We start from the raw sequence: 17,853 nt of genomic DNA, 5'->3' as shown, positions 1-17,853 counted from the left end.
TGGTCAAATATTTAAAAAACACATTGTTACCACTAGCATTGACAAAAAATCAGTGCAATTCAAAACATTTTAACAATTATTACAACCACAACAGCAATAATAATAATAATAATAATAATAATTAATAATAATGATAATAATAATAATAATAAAGTGGAATCATTTATTGCCTCCCGTGCACCATCGGAACCGATCAGCAAGACACAACGACCGGAAGTTAAACAACCCGAAGCATAAAGGTAGGTTCGCATCTTCTCATTGTTGAGGCTAAACAACACATTCGTTTGCCATGTCGGTGACGCAATCGAGCTCGTCCAAATTCCATCACTTGAGGACGTTCGTCAACGAGCGACTCACTGCCGCGGCCGAAGAAATATTTGGTGTCTTTGAGAAAACCATCGCCGCCTACGAAGAAGAGATGGACCGTCAGCGCAGACTTCTGGACGTCGTCTGCAAACCGCACATGATAGGTTTGTTCTACATTGACATGTATCAACGTGAGAAATGAGCCGTGCTTTTATACACATTGACGAGCAATCTGCTATTCGTTGCTAATCAATTGATTTGCCGATTTGTTTCCCTTCTGTTGTAAAGTCGAATATGAAAGGACATGGATGGGCATAACCCCAAAAATGTTTGAGGCGTAGCCACGAAATGAAGCTTTTGACTCAAGGTCTTACTAAAATTGTAATTTATTCCTTTATAGACTTCATTGTTCCTCCCCCAATATATTGTCATTGACGACGTCGAACTATGTTCCTCAGAGTCCCCAGAGAGGGGGTTGTGTTCCCAAGACAGCATCACCAGTGTGGAGCAGGAGCTGCTTGAACCTTCGCACATTAAAGTGGAACAAGAGGAACACTTTTCCAACTGTGCAGTTTGGCCGCTGGCTTTGACAGGTGACCGGAATGAAAGCCAAGCGGACAAAGAAGCCATCGACGTCACGGAACACGACGACTTTGACGTATCCGAACCGAGCAGCGATAATCAAATCGTCTTCCGTGACTTTTATCCGGATAATACCAAAGATTATCTCATTAGCGACAACCTGGCTTCTACATCCACCTGCAGCATCAAAATGGAACGTCGCCACCAGGAGGACAGGACGTCGAACCTGGAGAACGCCTCCTCGTCAGCCGTCAACAATCAGGCGGCAATTTTTGACCAGCCTTTTCACGGCGGCGGCGGCGGCGGCCTCCACATGGATTCGGACGCGTGTGCGCAGGCCAAGCCTTTCGTTTGCCACATCTGCGGGAAGGGCTTCGGATTCAAGCGCTACCTGGCGCAGCACATGATCACCCACTCCACGGAGAAGCCGTACTCGTGCGGCAGGTGTCGCAAGACCTTCCGGCGTATGCAGGGCTTGCAGATACACATGCGCTGTCACACGGGGGAGAAGCCGTATTTCTGCAAAACCTGCGGCAAGAGATTCTGCCAGAGCTCCTCGCTCAGGGTTCACCTGAGAGTCCACACGGGGGAGAAGCCGTACTCGTGCACCACGTGCGGGACGGGCTTCAGTAGCCTGTCGGTGTTGAGGAACCACATGGTGAGGGTCCACGACGGCAACATGCTGTACGTTGCCGCATCTGGGGAGAGGAACTCGGTTCTGTGGCCCAACTGAAGTGTTGTAACGCTTGATGTGACCTTTGAGTGTTTTGCTGTATTTTTAGGGAGGTGAATTTGATGCAAAAGTAACCTGTGCTTGTAGAAAACATATTTGCAGTTGGAGCTACACTGGGAAATAAAACAAGCTCCAAATGATCCTGCGTAGGGCCAACAAACAACTAATGACAGTTTGTACGCTAAGTTATTTTTGTTAAAACTCCAAATTTGTTATTGCACAAGTTACTTTGGTACCAAATTTAGCGCAATAGTCTCAAATCAGAAATTGTCTGTGCCCACACTAGTCTAAACTTTGCGGAATAAGAATGGAGCTGAAAAAAGATGAGCTCCAGCTACCTGTGAACCAACCGGACATGGGTAGTAGGAATTATTTGAAGACTTTCAGCACATTTTCACTACATGAACCAAACTACATCTCTGTTAATAGTTGAATTGTGAATATATTTATTATTGAGTACAAACTACTGTTGTCTGTTTTTGGTTCCCGCTTTATTTTTTCGGTTTGAATAAACTACCTCAGTGATTTTTTTTTTTTTTTTAAACCTTTCTGTGATTAAATTGCAAGTGACTGAAGTATCCAAGCCACTAGGCTGCTGTGTCTGATGTCTACTGGTTCATCTGGATTTAAATAGAAATAAACACAATTAATTTAGTTATAATCAGTACCTGAAGATGTAAAAGTCAAAGTTGGAAGAAATAAAATACAGAATCAAAATAGTATGTTCTTGTTTGGAAATGTCAAACCAACAGAGTTAAATAAATGACTTTAATTAATTTAATGGATTTCAAAACAATACTTGGTTTTGATAAAACATTATTTTCTCCTCCAATTTTTGTACTATAGTAATGAATTCCCAATTTGTGACTGTTTTATTTGAATAATAGTTGGAATTGTTGAAATAGGGGCTTCTTTTTCTAATCTGAAGTTCAACAGAGGTCTAGAAGTAATTGCGCTATTTATTTATATGGCATTATTACAACTATGTCGAATTGTCAATTATGAAAGCATCGCTCTTAACTGTACTCGTGCTTCGCTTCAAATTCAGATTACATCAGATTAAATGTCTCCATCTAGCGGACATTCAAAACTGTTACAACCATTTGTGTGTATGTCACGGACATGTTTCTATTTAATTAAATATCATTCATAATTTTATGTGACATGAAACTTGCTTTGAAAAATAGATCTCAGGCGTGCGTAACAGCTTTTGAATAAAATCTGCTCGAAGCTGTTTCACCTGCCAAACGGTGGCCGCTAATTAGACATGTGATTAAGCCTCGAGGTGTAATTGGTCCAGATGTCCTTTTCGTTGATGGCACCCTTCAACTCTGACATTCGACGGGAAATGTTATTGACGCGACACCGCGTGCCAAGTTGAAAGTTTAACATTTAAGAAGTGATCAACTAAACTTGAGTTGAAACTCCTGAGTGAACGTTTTGCCCTAAAGACGCAGTGGTCATCGATGATTGACGTCATGTTTGAGGCTCCGTTCTGCTGTAAGGTAAGGCGTTTGCTTGTATCGTTGATTTGCATTGGCTGCCATTTTGACAGTTCGACAACGTGTTTGTGCTCTGTCCAATTCTCTCGTTCGTTGTCTTACATTTATCAGTTTTATTTTGCCCCTCTTGTTTTAATGATTGCCCCAGAGTATTATGTGACTGAATTTGGGATGCTTTTACGAATGTCGACCACATTAGGTTGCCCAACAGTTGCACAATCCAATGCAGTAAACATTTAGCATATAATAGTAATAGGAAAAAATACTCAGGACTCTAAATACCATTACATTACAATAGTCTTCATGGAAAAACGAGGTAGACATTTTAGTAGCAAACAAAACCACCACACGTCTCAACGGTTCACATCATTTTCAGCAGTTTTTGCACAAATGATTGCTAACCTTAGATGTAAACCAAAAACAGGCATCTCACCAGGAAGTCTGACCCCAATACCCCCGCCGGCCGGGCACGTCAACATTTTTTAGATGCATACATTTTACAATGGTAATAGATCACAACACTGAAGATGTAGGAATTTGGAATTAGTGCAGTTCATTATGTGAGTTTAAGGGTTCACAGTAACACCGCTGACATGAATATCTGAGGTTGTGATCCCCAGCAGGTGAGTGGCCCCGGGGCCAATGGTCTTGCTCTGATCTGCCTTGTGCATGTTAACCACATTTGGCATTAAGACCATCAACAGTAATGTGTTTACAAGTTCAAGTTGTCCAAAAAATGGAGCTGGCCATATGTGCCCCATCTCATTTTTGAGACTCTAATAACGTTTGTAATAGTACATTGTTTTCTTTGTGTGACCTTTAACCCCCTCAATGCAAAAGGTTTGTAAAAAATGTTTGCTGTTCTGTCATTTTTTTCCTCTACCTTTTATTGAAGTGATTAACAGTACAGTTTAAAAGAATTCAAATGTCAGTTGAGAGGAATTTTCTTAATAGAATGCAAGCAGTGATTAATGCGTTTACTACCTCAAGGTCATGGCTTGAATTTACAATTGAAAAGGTGAGTTTTGTGGCCAAAGCTGATCAAGGTTAGACAGGCTGTAGAACTTAATGGCTCTTCCAGCTCCCTTGACGGACAAAGATGGATGTTGTGCTCTCAGCAGAGCAGCAAAAATGTGGCAATAATTGACTTGGCCTGCAGTGAGAATATGTCTCCAGGAGGTAATGGTGGCCTTAAAGCTGCGACGGCCCGGGGAGGAAGCATTCATCAGCTAGCCGTTAATGTGAAATATTGACCAGAAAAAAAGGATCCGTTTATGGTTTTAAAAAATCCTACTTAGCAGGGAGGGGAAAATAGTGTGATGAAGCATTTCTTCCCTTTTATTTCTCTTGCAAAAAATACACCACTGGTGTACAGATTTGACTGATTTTCTTTTTCCCCCTGGAGCTCATTTGATAATGGATGGATGGTTCAATTCTATGTGGTAAGAAAAGTGGAAAAAAAAATTGTGGTGTGTCACATTTACTAGTTTAAGCATTTAAAAAAATCACTTGTTTCATTTATCTTATGAAATAGTTGAATCGATTGACTTGAAATAATAAAATGAAAACCAAATTAAAAATCAATCAATTATGAACTCAAACTCATTTTGACATCTTGTCTCTGCCGTCTTGTGGTCGTTGATGCGCAAGTAGCTGCTTTGGCCAGCAGGGGGCGCCACGTATCTGAAACTGGAACTATGTCTCAATTTCAACATGAAGCAGTTGTCTCCTCTCCTACGGTGCAGAGGCAGCTGCGAGGAAGATGAGCTCGTCAATCTTCCTCCGCCAGTTGCGCCGTTGCCTCACTGCCACCGCTTCAAAAGAGGACCCCCTTCCAGCCCTCCCCAATCCCCTCTACCTCACCCCTCCCCTCCCTGTCTTCAACTGAACTTTACAGTAACAATCTCGGCTGGGCCAAATGCACGTGTGCTTTTCACCCAAAATATGTCCATTATATGAGAAAAAGGTGTCACTGTGGTTAGCGCTTGTGTTTTTGTTTGACGGTAGTTTTCGCCATATGAACTCAAATAATAGGTATTGTTACAACCCTTTGTAGTTTGGGAAAACCCGACCCAAGCCATTAACCAAAATGAGTACGCTTCAGCCCACTTCCATCTCTTCTTCCGTTGGCTTTCCGTGTCACAGACTAAGCAAACAGAGTCGTGCGCGAGAGTAACCTTGTAACTTTGAGTCAAGAGACATACTCGGTCGGGCCAATCCCACAGCGGAGGAAGCGGCCATTTTGCAGCCTCCGTTCCCATCGTCGTCTTTAGCCGCCGTCTCCTTGAACCCCGCGCTCCCTCACCTGCCAGCCGTGAACGTGTCCATCTTTATCCACGTTCCTCCCCCGCTCATTGCTTTTCCAGTTGTCTCCTCGCGGTTAGAATTCAGGATGTCTCATAAGTGTGTGTGTGTGTGTGTGTACATCTGGCCTACATGAGGCGTGCAAAGGCAACAGACAAGTAATGGGAGAAGTGTGTAGGCGTGTGGGGGCCGTGCACATGAACGTGCACGTGCGCAGACGACAAAGGCAGCTGGATGTCTTCGTCAGCTAAATCCCATCTGAATGCATTTTCATCTGAACTTTTGCTTCTCAGCCACAAAAACCACACGCGTCTCCAAGCCGTCTGAAAAAAAGGCTGCTGAAATAATGTAGCAATAACTTTATGACAGAAGAATTAGGCTTGCTATTCTAAGAACTGTGTTTGATAGATGCTTGGGACAATTATTTTATGCTAGGGCGTAACCGATTCATCGGCCAACGTTGACTCTTAAACTCTTCGGAATCGGTCAAAAATAATACAAAATTCTGATTGTATTTTTTAAACCCAAAACAATTTGGAGTCCAAAAAAACATTTGAATCAGTCGGTAAGTAACTATCGTTTGCCGCTGCGCAACCTCACCTGTAAGCACCAAATGGCGTGCGGTGAGAGACGGACGACCTATTGTTATCTTGACTTCTACTCTTGCAAAACTTGTTAGCCCAAGCATCTGTCGGACCGTATTGCGTCTCCGTGCGTAGTCATCTCCTCACTGCAGACGCTGCGACGTGGAGCTAAAATACTAAAACACATGTAGGCATCTGTCCGACTCTCGTCGAAGGTCGCTCGGGTTCTTCTCGGAAGCATTTTGGCGGTTGCCTGAGGTTTCCTCCTCATTACCTTTGCTTGCACCTTGCAAGCCGCAAAACACCAAGCGACTTGGGCAAGTGACAAATTGAGGGCTTTTGGCAGTCAACTGGCGGTAAAACATGCCTGTTTACATGGGAGGATCCCGCAGAACCGCATGAGGTGCCGCTGGCAGCCAATAAAAGGCCAGCACGGGAGGTGCGCTCGCTCGCGGAGGAGGAAGGCGCACAGTCGAAGGAGGCAGGAAATGAATGGCAAGGAATGCGCAGACGTTGCGGGCGAGGCGGCCTCTTCTATATGGATTTCTCAAATACGGAACACTCTATGATAATAATTTGGCTCCTGGACTCCCTTCTCGTGCATTCTTGAGTAGACGTCAGAAGCCTCAAATTATGGTGGGGGGGAGGAAAAAACTAAATGCCGGTATCATCCTACTTAAAGCACTTTATGGATTTTACACTACCTCATTAAATCACCAAAGGAGCCATCAGTCAGTGTGCTGGGCCTCATGTTAAGGGCCCAGAGCAAACGCTTTAAGACTCTCTGACAGAAAGGTCTGAAAGGGGAAACCCTATCCTGCACTTGTCATTGTGATTCGGGAATATTCGATGATTCAGAGGGCGGGAGAGCGCAGAAATGTGGCCGCACAATTCAATGCTAGAGCACACAAAGGATGTCTGTTTTTTTTCCCTCACAATGGAAACCTTGTTGGCCCTTTGCTTTAGTGCCCTGGAGAAAAGTAAAGGCAGGAATAAATCAGTAAATACATGTAAATAGATCAATTATATAAATTATAAATAAATTTTTCATATATATATGTGTGTGTGTATAGTCGTCTTTAAAAAAAAAAAAAAAAAACGTCACCAAGGAAACAACCCCCGGCGAGCCGCAGAGGATTTATGACCTCTTGCTGCCGCCTCTGCAGATGATGTGACACATTTGTGTTAATCGGTCTTTTTGCAGCTTAATTAAGAAATGAGCTCATGGCATCAAGGTCTGTCGTAAAATAACAAACGGTTGATTCTTCTAGGAAAAGTCACGTGACTTGGCTGTGGTATATTTCACAAGGCATTATTTGAGTCATCTGAATTAACAGACAGGTTTTTCGATCATATTCATTTGAGTTGCCCGGGATGATAACGCCATACCTGAAGAGGCTTAACATGACTTACCATGTTCACTCAATCATCTTTTGGCCATTCTTTTCCATTTGGATAAATCTGCAAAAAAGTTGTAGATGTCATAAGTGTAAAGCATTGAAGCTACGTATTTTGACTATCTTTTATTGATACGAGTTGAATTATTTCTGGCATTCGTCAGGCTTTGTTCAAGTTTTTTGCCGAAGGTCAGAAGTTGTCCACTTGCTCGAATCTCCACCCGCTTTTAATCGCGTGTGACGTTTGACCTATTAGTTTGCGCTTTCGTTCCAAAGGCAAATACATGATTCAAGTTTGTGATTGACTCTCGACTACTATCTCGTCTTCTATGTAGTGAGGCCAAAAATGTTCACAGATGGGAGAGGACTAATGGTCCAGATGGCTGCGGTGGGGGGGGGGGAATCGTTTTCAAGTGAGAACATCCGACGATTACGCTCTCCTGCTTTGACAAAATCAAACATGTTTCCGGGCGAACAATAGAGAGACGGCGCAATTTCATATCGTCATTATCTTCCGACATGAGAATTGCGTACAAAAGTTTACTGTTGTTAAAACGCTGTCGTCAAAAAAAAACGATGAGGTCACTACAATTTCAAACAGTTTCCTTTTCATAATGACACAAGATATTAGCGAGTTACTCAACCAGATTTTTGCAAGTCAACGAAAACATCATGTTCCAATCAAGTTTTGGTGCGCTGATTTTTCTGCAGCGACCTCAACACTAAAATCCATATGGATAATAAATCTAGCGGTGTTGAGTCAAAAAAAATCGCTCGGTGTCATAGAATGTCAGTGGGTAAAATTCCAAATTTGAGTTAAAAAAACAAAATGTCGTGTAAAAAAAGAAATCTAACCTTTAGAAAAGAATCCATGGCTCCAATCTAGTGAATCACTGTACTTCACATTCTGCTCACATGGACCTCGGGAGAGATGAACCCAAAGATAGAACGACAGATTTATTGCCCCCCAGATGCTCCTGATTTACAAGCATTGTTTAATCTCCAAATTCCAGCCACATGAAGGCTTCCCCCCCCCCTTCTGTATTTTTGAGCACTAATTTATAGAACCCCAAAGAATGCACGTTTAATGTGTTTTGCCTTTGTCGAAGAGCAGCCAAAGAAGCCATCTCGGTGCTCGCAGTATCCTAAAACCAGATGTGGAGGATGGTTTGTCTTTTAAACTGTTTTTTTTTGTGGGTGTGTAAAATAGAGACACCTTCAAACTGCTTCTACAGGTTTTTATTAAGAGCTCACTGTTGTTGGAGGATGCCACGCAAAATGTGTGCGTAAAAATATAGAGAGTGAGTGCAGCCTTTGGTGTCGTTTAGGCAAGTTCTGCTTGAGTTGAGAATCCCAAGTGGCGGGTTTTTTTTTTTTTTTTTTTTCCTCTCCCCTCTTTCCAGCTCCCGGCAAGTGTTCCTGTGTTGTGGTGGGAGGGTCGACGTGGGCCAGTGTTGCTGTTTATTTCCATTCTGTCATGTGAGTGAATCTGATTACAGGTCGTTAAGTCAATATTTAGCTTCTGCGGACAGCATCATCTTGGCCCAGTTTATTTATTCTGCAACCCGGCCGGCACACATCTGCTGCCAGTGTCGTGCGCGGTAGCAGACGTGTGCCGCGAGCAGGAAGCAAAGCAAACAATGAGCGTCCCATCTCCCTTGAGGAACCAAAAATTGGGGCGGCTGAGGTCATGATGTGCGGCGAGAGGTCAGACGTATTTAGGGTGCTTTTATTGTATTCTGAGGGAGCGTCAATTCATGCTAATTGCGTCTTTTATTAGCATAAAGCGAAAAATGAAACCCAAGTGCACGCTAGCTCACACGAGCAGGACAATTTGCAAAATCTTTCCACGCTGGGGAGGCAGTCAGGAAATAATTGCGGCTCGTGCATTTTTGCGTTTGATTCCCCTCGTGCGAGTATCTGGAGGGTGGGACTGCCGCTTTATTGGCCGCCAAGAGGAACGAGGCCTCTTTTCATCTGGCCCTGGAGCAAGGAGGATTTGATATTTATTAAAAATAGAGATCAGTGTATTTCCTGCAGTCGTGGCTCCAAATCCTCGGGTTGTGTCAGCGAGGCGGACCTCACACGGCGACTAGATGTGAAAGGCCTGCGCTGAATGTTTACCTGACCTACTATTTGAATGTTTGCTTCCTAAGATGTGCAAGTTGGGACTTCATCAGTCTTGGAATCGGTACGCTCGGTCTTTGTCACGAGCATTTTAACTGGATCTATATTTGCTTTTCATCTGTTGGACTTTGGCCCACTACTTATGGCTTTAAGAGTATTTCCATGCGATCCTGGAGAGCCGCCATTCTTTCATGCATGCATACATACATGAAACATACGCGCCATAGAAAAAGAACAACTGCCAGCAACCCTCCCCCTAAAATTCACTTTCGTCTGCAAAACATCTGGAATTCATTGGGAGGAGAAGGTTTTCGGAGGAGGGGGTGGGGGGGTGCAATGAACTCCAAAAGCAGTCTGTAGATTTGGACCCAGCCCCTGCCTTTAGGTTCCCTCGAAAGGATTGGTTAGCCTTCCAAATAGAAACCTTCAAAAGACTTTTACTCGCCCCCTTGGTGGAACAAACCTGCTTTTGTCCAACACAGACTCCAAATGTATTATTTATCATTTCTCTAAGATGAATAAAACATTTTGGGGGACTGGTTTGAACCACCTGCAATCTGCCCACAACATGGCTCAAAGCCTGTGGATGGATGGATGGATGGATGGATGGATGGATGGATGGATGGATGGATGGATGGATGGATGGATGGATGGATGGATGGATGGATGGACGGACGGACGGACGGACGGACGGACGGACGGATGGATTCCACATGATTCCTTGACTGTGTTACTTTAGTCACGTTGCATAAGTGCGTCAGCGTATTTTTACTGGCAAAGTATGAGAGAAACATGAATGCAGAGGCGCTCGTTAAAGGAAATAAAAATGTGCAGCGCTGCCTTAAGCAAATAGTTGTGCAGTAATACCTGGATGCACGCTGCATGGTGGCCTTCATGAAGAGAATTACATCTGGTTTTTGTTGGTCTAAGACATTAATTATAAGCTGCCGCAATGGTCTTTACAGTCTGCATGTGTAACTACAAAGACAATACTCACTTTGTCTTGTTTTTTTTTAAAACGCAAACGTGTTATAGTATGTAGGTGTCATTTTTTGTCTGTAATTATGACTACAAACACTACAAAGTAATGTTTCATTGCCATACTGAGCCAAAGAATGCTGCCCTGAGGAATTGTGCTGTATCACTTGCTCAATATGGCATGTGCAGATATACATACGTACGCCATTTAAACATCAAAAGTATGGATTCGATTAAAGTTGCACTTTTATCTGACGGGTGAAGACCATGAAAGTTGAAATTTGTTTCTGTCTCTAGAAGAAGCTTCCCAACGTTAGTGAGCGCTCTCCAGTAGCTTGGAGGGCGAAACTTTTCCGATTATCATCTAAAGCCTCAAACAAAGTTGATAGCTGCGTAAATAAACTCCTTGTTCGTTCTATCTGCTACACATTTTGGCAACGAAAACCAAAATAAACACCTCGGCGACGGCCGTTTCTTCGCCGCGGATTTGCGATTTATCCATCCATAAACGTTTGGCTGGCCCGACTCGAAAATAGTAAACACGAAGCAATTTTCGCTTGGTTGTCTGCCAAGGCGCATGGCTGTATTATGATAACAGGCCTATTTCCTGTACTTAAGATTTTTGTTGAACATTAGGCCTCATTCTCAGGCTGCGAATGGCAGAGATCGGTGGCCCGCTTTCAATAATCTCAACCTCTCTTGCCTCAGACGTCCGACCAGATGTGTGTTGCAATTTATTTCTGGTTCCTAGTACAGGTTCTTCGCTAAATGCTTCCAGCTCAGCTTTGGCAGTACACAACGGAGGCATTCCGATCTTGCAACATCACATTTTCCCTCCTATCGCAAATAATTATTCATCCTGAACAAACTTCATCTTGAAACCCGATGTGTCCGCGCTTTGTCTTGAAGGTCAGACTGGAGTAAGTGAATGATGTTCAAAACAACCTTCGCTTCCATCGTTTCATTTCTCCTTCTTTCCATACAGCATCGTCCACGGTTGATAGTCATGGTCAAAACGTTACCTAAAAAAGCGGAAATGCTGAATAGCATTGTTGTACCAGGCCAACATGCTAAATAAGCTAGCTAGCGGCGCTACGAGCATTTGTAAACACATTCATTCACATTCAGAATCAAATAGACCAACTAAAGTAGTTCTACCTCCAACGTTACTCAGCAGTGAAAAGCAGAAGAAAAAATATCTTACATTAGCTACATCGCTATTTTAGCCCCCGTTGTCTTGCCGAAGCTGACGCGAGTACAACGCTAAGGAATTCCCCGTAGCCGTCCGTCTTTGTCAACATGTCATGTTTTCTAGACATCAATTGCAGCTGTCTAAGTGGTGTCCAAATTCGCACCTTCTTAAAAGGCCGCCCGACAAATGCCCAGCTGAGAAAATATTTACAGTAAGGGTCACACTCGTGGATGTGTGTGTGTGTGTGTGTGTGGTGGTTGTCTCTCTCTGGCTGAAGCTGACGTCGCTCGAAGGAGGTCCCCAAAATGAGAATAAACATTGTGCTCGCTTGCTCTCGCAGGAGCTCACCTGGCCCTGGTGTGCGAGGTGGCCCTTACGTAACAATTGTCCCCACACACCAGGACGGCCATAAATCGAACATTTGTTGTTTAACCGTAATTCACCTCGGCGCTCGGCCGAACTCTGTTTTCCAACGCAAGGTCACACCAGTGTCCTCGCCAATGCGTCCCTGAAGCTTCTGCTCCAAGGCGTCATTGAAGAACACCCACACTGACAGCGCCGAGTTAACACAGACACGGTAAAGCAAGATAAACAGAGCGGACCACCCCTCGCTCGCTGGCTCGCTGGCTCGCTGGCTCGCTGTCTCGGTGGGTGCTCACTGTTTGCAAACAGCATCTCTGTCATTCCTCCAACGGAACTCTATTTAGACGTTGCAGGTGGATTTATGAGCAGAACGGTGGAACTACCAGTGTGTTCCAACTACTTCATTCATAATCATGTCAAGTAGATTTGAAAAAAGTAGATACATCCCTCTTTAAATGCTATTTCTAAAAGAAACTGAAACAAAAACTAGATGAATTTTTTTTTTTTTTAAATGCACTGTTACTGTGACTCAGCAGCTCAAGTGAATTCAAAAAACTCAACTGAAATATTGTGCTTGCACAAGTGTGCACACCCTCTTCTAAGTGGGAGTTGAATGAGTTCAGAATTAGCCAATGGCATTCAAAGTCGTGTTAATGCACCCCAGATAAAGTTCAGATGTTCTAGTAGGCTTTTCCTGACACTTATTTTTTTGCCGCTTTTAAGGTTTTGTATCAACATTGATTATTATTTGGAACGCTTCAAAACATCACGATAAGCTTACTAGACCATATCCGTCACCATCTTTTGCTCTTCCTTGTCAGCCTGGAATTCATTTTCAGTTTTAAGGCTGAGCAATGATATCCGTACAAAAGGCCCAACTCTGACTTTTGGTTCGTGGGCGCACCATGCGTGTATGAATCCACGCTGGGTCTGTAAGTCGATTCTGCGCATCGTTGAGGTGTCGAAGCTTCTTATTTATCTAACCTCTCTCGCTCGGCCCGTTTTTTTTTTCCCCGCTTTGACATCGCGAAGACGCCAAAAGAAGCCCGGACCACCCGAGTCCTGACTCCCCCTCGCAGGTGGGACTCCGGACTTGGATCGCAAGTTAAAAGTGATTATTGTGTCTTGAAACAAGCCTGTCTCCACGCCAGCATGTCAAATCAAGAGGGTGAAAATAGCCAGCCACGTACCGTAGCCGTGGCGCGGATCCCCAGGCCGCAGCAGATCCACGCTTGATGTTTAACAAGCCGGCCTTTTAAACAGCGCTAATAAAACATCTCCTGCTGGGGGGGGGTAGGTTCTTCATAGACCTTTTTTTACTTCTCAATGCCAAGTGCACATTATTCCTTCTCTCCCCCTTTGGCCGTTTAAACGGGCTCTATGCGGGCGCCGTATTTTTTAACTATAATTGGAGTGATAAAATGGTAACAGCCTCCGCGTTAGAGCTGCCCGAACTCATGTCCGGGGTTGGGGATCATAGGTGCTTGGACACGCTCTTGTGTAGGAGAGTTGTGTGTGTGACTTGGCCACCAGGTGGCAGTATAATATTCATGCCAAAGAAGTATTGTTAAATTGTTTGTCTACATCTGTTGCTGCACCGTTTGTGTTCAAATATCTGGTGCTAAAAGTTTTATGATTGACTGACACATTGATGCTAGTTGTTAGCCCATCTATGGCGTTTCCCATTATGTGTTAGCAGTAAGCTAACGGACTAAAGGTACATGTCGTGGTGGTTTTCAATACACAAGCAATTACTCAATAGTAGTCTTTGTTTTGTGTTTCGATTCCGCAATGTCAACCTGTTGCTTTTTGTCAAGTTAGCCGAGTAAAACTCTTATCTTAAATGTTTTACTTGCAAGTCAAAGCAAAAAATCGTCCAAACGATGGCTCGTTTTGCAAAACTTATGTGAAGGCACCGCTCTAAGTCTCTGATTTCTCTGCAATTGAAATGTTAGTTTAATCAACATTATTAATGGGAAGCAAATGATGTTGGTGCTTGGCGTCATGATCAATCATCTGGCTGCTGAATAATGTCATCCTGGCTTTTGGCTTTTTTGAGTCTGGGTTATTTTTATTTTTCCCAGAGCTGTCACGCGAGATAAACATGAGAGAGAGCTAGGAGCAATCTCAGAGATTTTGGCACAAGACTGATGACATTCCAGTGAGCTTCTGGGGCCTGGGCCTCATGGGCTCCAAGTCCTCTTTACTGGGACTTTTACGATCCATTATTAGGATCAGCGAGGTCTTGCTAGAACTGCTCAGTTGTTGAAATTGGACTCGGGGAAAGATTCAATCAGTGTTTATTTTTACGGCCAATCTACCATTTCTATGACATTGACAGTCAAACCGTCACCACCGTCAAGCGAGCCATGTTTCATACGGGTGCTCAATAGCACGAAATGCCAGGTGGATGAATTTAGTACGTACTATTTTCGGACCAAACAGTTCTATGAAAACCAGAACAACATTTCTCAGAATTAATTGAAAACCAAATCTCGGGGCATACCAAAACGAGTTCTACCGTATATATTTTGTGCCATCACGGTTTGCTAGCCATTCCACCTTTTGAAATATAAATGATCTGTGACTCTATTTGACTCACCAGTTGACTCCCAGTTGACAATGCTCCCCTCCTCCTTCTTCTCACCATGTCCCCATGTACATTTCATACATTGTTGTGAAGCTAATTTACCGGCCTCATCAGCCCATGTACTTGGAGGTTACAAACTGAAAGCCACAATTGCAGAGTGGGGAGGGGGGGGGGGAGCATTCCGAATATTAGGTTTCCATTAGTTCAGATGCCAAAGCGCATGAGTCATTTCAAGCCTGTTGTCTTTGGACTAAAATGTGAATTCCAAACCTCGAGCTGCTTCATAATCAGCTGGCGCCTTGAGCCACGTGAACTGTGCTTATGCGGCATAAATCCTCGTGATTGGAAATGGTACCAGCTTTTGCCGTGATTTGAAAGAGAAGACTTTACCAATCATGTAAAAACATGACGGTGGAATTCTTGTTGTCGTTGCGTATAACTTATGTGGCTCATTCCTAATGGCTATCAAGTTGCTGTGCACTGCGAAGGCCTCGACTGGTGCCACCATCATGTCGCCTGGCTGCAGCTGCATTCTCAAACACACACACACACACACTGCACATTAGCTCTCTGACCAGCTGTCACCATTAGATGAAAAGGGATCTCCTTTCACTTCAACTAAGGTCACTTTAAAACAATATAACCCAATGCAAAAAAAAAATAATAATAATAATATTTCAAAACATTTCTTCCCAAACTCGACGATAAGTGATTTGTTCCAGGTTCTACTCTTTGGAATCATGAAACTTTGAGCTCACTTTTTTTGGTGAACTTGTGCTAGTTCAGCACCTAAAGCTAGCTAGCAATATCGTATTGAAATGATCAAGTCGTGTTTGCGGCGTTTTTTTAAGTGTCAGTATCTGTTGTCTCCTTGCGATGTGAAGATGAAACCTAAGCTGTCTCTTCATCCTGCGTCGGGGCTCTGCGGCGGATGCAGGCGGCGGGCCGTCTCATCCAGGTAGTAGCTTGCTGCGGGTGCGCAGCTGCTGCTGGTGTACTGAACTTACCGCTTGAAAGATTTCAGACCTGCTTCACATTTCAAAGAGCACCACTTGTTGAACCCATGGAGAGAGACCCTTGACCCTCTCACACTCTGCTCTGGCCTGATACACTCCACAATACAAACATGACGTCACCTTTCATCTCATTTCATCTTCCGTATTAATTGTTTTTTCCCGAACGTGCCGACTTGCAAATAAGCGCCGGAGACGCTTTTCCTCGGCAATGGGCAAAAACTGCCGCTTGCTCAACAAATCCCAGCATTCAGGCTCAGGTTTCCAGCGAAAAGCACAAGATTGCTCTCGCTAAAATTTCGCTCGCTCAGTTTGCCAAGAAAGCACTTAAGGTAGCTCTGACCCGCTGAGGTTCCGCTTTCAGCTGGGCGGGGGGGGACCCAAAAACTGCACTGTAACGTTGACTGTTGAGTTTCCCCAATTACTACCCGAAAACGCCAGAATGCAAGGAGTGTTCTGAGTCAATGCGAGCGAATGAGCTCGCTTTGGCATCACGCGTCTGCGTTTGACTGGAGCGCGTGTGTTTGGTGAGAGCAAAGCCAACAAACGCTCTTGTCAGATTGGAATCACAGCGCTGAATTTATTGCCGTCGTCAAGGAGCGGCATTATGTCCATGATTACCCAAACGACCAGCCATCTATCGTAATTACTTTTGCCCTTGCTTTTTCTTGTTCTTTGGGTATTTATTTGTGGGGGGAATTAACATTTATAGGTTTACTATTAAAGTCAGTTGCACTTGTAAGCATTGCGGTGCTTAAAGTTCTCCCTCGAAAGGCCCCTCCGTCCCTTTTCATCTAAACTGGACTGAAACGCCACTGCGAAAATTGCCCGTTAAACATTTCACAGAAAAATGGCAATTTTACAGGCACAAATATTCAGTTGCAGATTGGACTAGAGGTGCAGAATTTTCCTCACCATTATGGCGACAGGGCCACAATTATCTCGGAGCAGTTTTGACGGCAGCCGTGCCTATCAGGAACATCAAAACCATGCCTGGAACCGATGCCAGAAGTTCCCTTGCAAATGACTCCCATATGGTTTCAAGCAAAACAACTCGCCTGAATTTATACAGCACGGCCGCATCGTTGCTCACCGCACAGTAGTCTGACTCCATGCTTGTGTTTGTCTTAGCGTTTAACGCATCCTAACAAAGCCGTCAGTCACTGCAGTTTTTTTTCTCGACTGCTCACGTAAGTTGTTTGTGTCAAGGGGGGGAAAAAATGTTGCATTCAAGGGTGGCCTTTTACTGTAACACAGTTGAGTCGTAAAAGAATGCAATGCAGAAACATTATCGGTTGCCCAAGACGTGCAACGTATTCCATGTGTAGGCCACGAAACCATGGCAAACCTTTAACCTCCGTTGACATTTGCGCTGTGTAAAACCGGCTAGCTGCATTTCATAGTAGTTGACACCAACACGGGCGACGTAATAGCAAGCTACTTTAGAGTCCGTGCGGTTTACCGAGCTCTCCTTTAGCCCAACGTATGATTACATGTCCAAGTTATAAGTGACTCAGTTGAGCAAACGTTCTCAGGCTCATGTTTTACGCATCAGCGCTCGCCCGCCGTCTCTCCCTGCTTTTGTCATCGATACGGCCGGCCAACCAAGCTACTACTGCCGTTGCGGCATTTTGCCCGGAATGCCGAGACGGCTCGGGTTTCCCTTCAGCACATCCCCGCACCATTACCCAGAAGGCTGTGCTGCTCATTGGACGCCTTAACAAAACCTCGTCGAGCTCGTACGGGATTATGGATGGTCGTTTAAGTGAGATCAAATGTCACATTTGCCAGGGGAATCATTTTGTTTTCATGACTTCATCTCTTTTTGTTTGCTTATTCTCACTTGTGATTAGAGATTATTGACATAATGCATACATTGCAAGTGTGTGCGTGCGTGCGCGCGCACAGGGCTGTCAGCCTTAGTAAAATTAGAACATCACTCTGAGTGCTGACAGGAACAAAAATGTAGAGGGCAGCGCTGGTGGAATTTTTGGAGATGACATGGCCTATCTGTCATGAGGTGCAGCTGCTCCTGTCAGGTAAGGGTGGGGGAAGCGGCGGAGCAACTCAGTGATGTGTATATCAGACTTGAGGGAAGCCGATGGTGAAATCCGACCACTGATGGAATTTTTTTTTTTTATTAGATAACTTTGGCTTCTTGATGCTTTAAATCACTTACCTG

The 17,853-nt window shown here is 44.1% G+C and overlaps 2 protein-coding genes across 6 annotated transcripts in view; both read left to right on the top strand.

Annotated features, from left to right (window-relative positions):
* The first annotated feature begins 190 nt into the window (after nucleotides 1–190).
* Nucleotides 191–2,204, top strand: LOC148397302 (uncharacterized). 3 transcript variants are annotated; one of them, XM_088377312.1, is made up of 3 exons: nucleotides 329–470; nucleotides 595–673; nucleotides 765–2,204. In XM_088377312.1, exons 2-3 carry the CDS (start codon nucleotides 655–657, stop codon nucleotides 1,619–1,621), a joined length of 876 nt encoding a protein of 291 aa, XP_088233438.1. In that variant the 5' UTR covers nucleotides 329–470; nucleotides 595–654; the 3' UTR covers nucleotides 1,622–2,204. The 3 variants fall into 3 exon arrangements, with proteins under 3 accessions (XP_088233437.1, XP_088233438.1, XP_088233439.1); XM_088377313.1 differs by lacking the exon at nucleotides 329–470 and adding an exon at nucleotides 480–497; XM_088377311.1 differs by lacking the exon at nucleotides 595–673 and having other exon boundaries at nucleotides 191–470.
* A 741-nt stretch (nucleotides 2,205–2,945) lies between these two features.
* gas1a (growth arrest-specific 1a) overlaps nucleotides 2,946–17,853 on the top strand; it is an 81,348-nt gene continuing 66,440 nt past the window's right edge. For 2 of the 3 annotated variants that reach the window (XR_015858518.1, XR_015858519.1), the window contains exon 1: nucleotides 2,946–3,126. The gene's annotated coding sequence lies outside the window, so the exon portion shown is untranslated. The remainder of the gene's footprint in view (nucleotides 3,127–17,853) is intronic. The other variant, XM_088375346.1, reaches the window with a different exon arrangement.

This window comes from Syngnathus floridae, chromosome 5 (assembly GCF_059516105.1).
Source record: "Syngnathus floridae isolate MCC-2025c chromosome 5, RoL_Sflo_1.0, whole genome shotgun sequence".
Lineage (NCBI taxonomy): Eukaryota > Metazoa > Chordata > Actinopteri > Syngnathiformes > Syngnathidae > Syngnathus > Syngnathus floridae.
This window is presented reverse-complemented; position numbering and strand designations above follow the sequence as displayed.

Excerpts from the sequence above, each read along its gene's own strand:
- LOC148397302 (XM_088377311.1), top strand. The coding sequence starts at position 290 with ATGTCGGTGACGCAATCGAGCTCGTCCAAATTCCATCACTTGAGGACG. Across the intron at positions 471-764 it reads CTGCAAACCGCACATGATAG|AGTCCCCAGAGAGGGGGTTG; the intron begins GTTTGTTCTACA and ends TATGTTCCTCAG.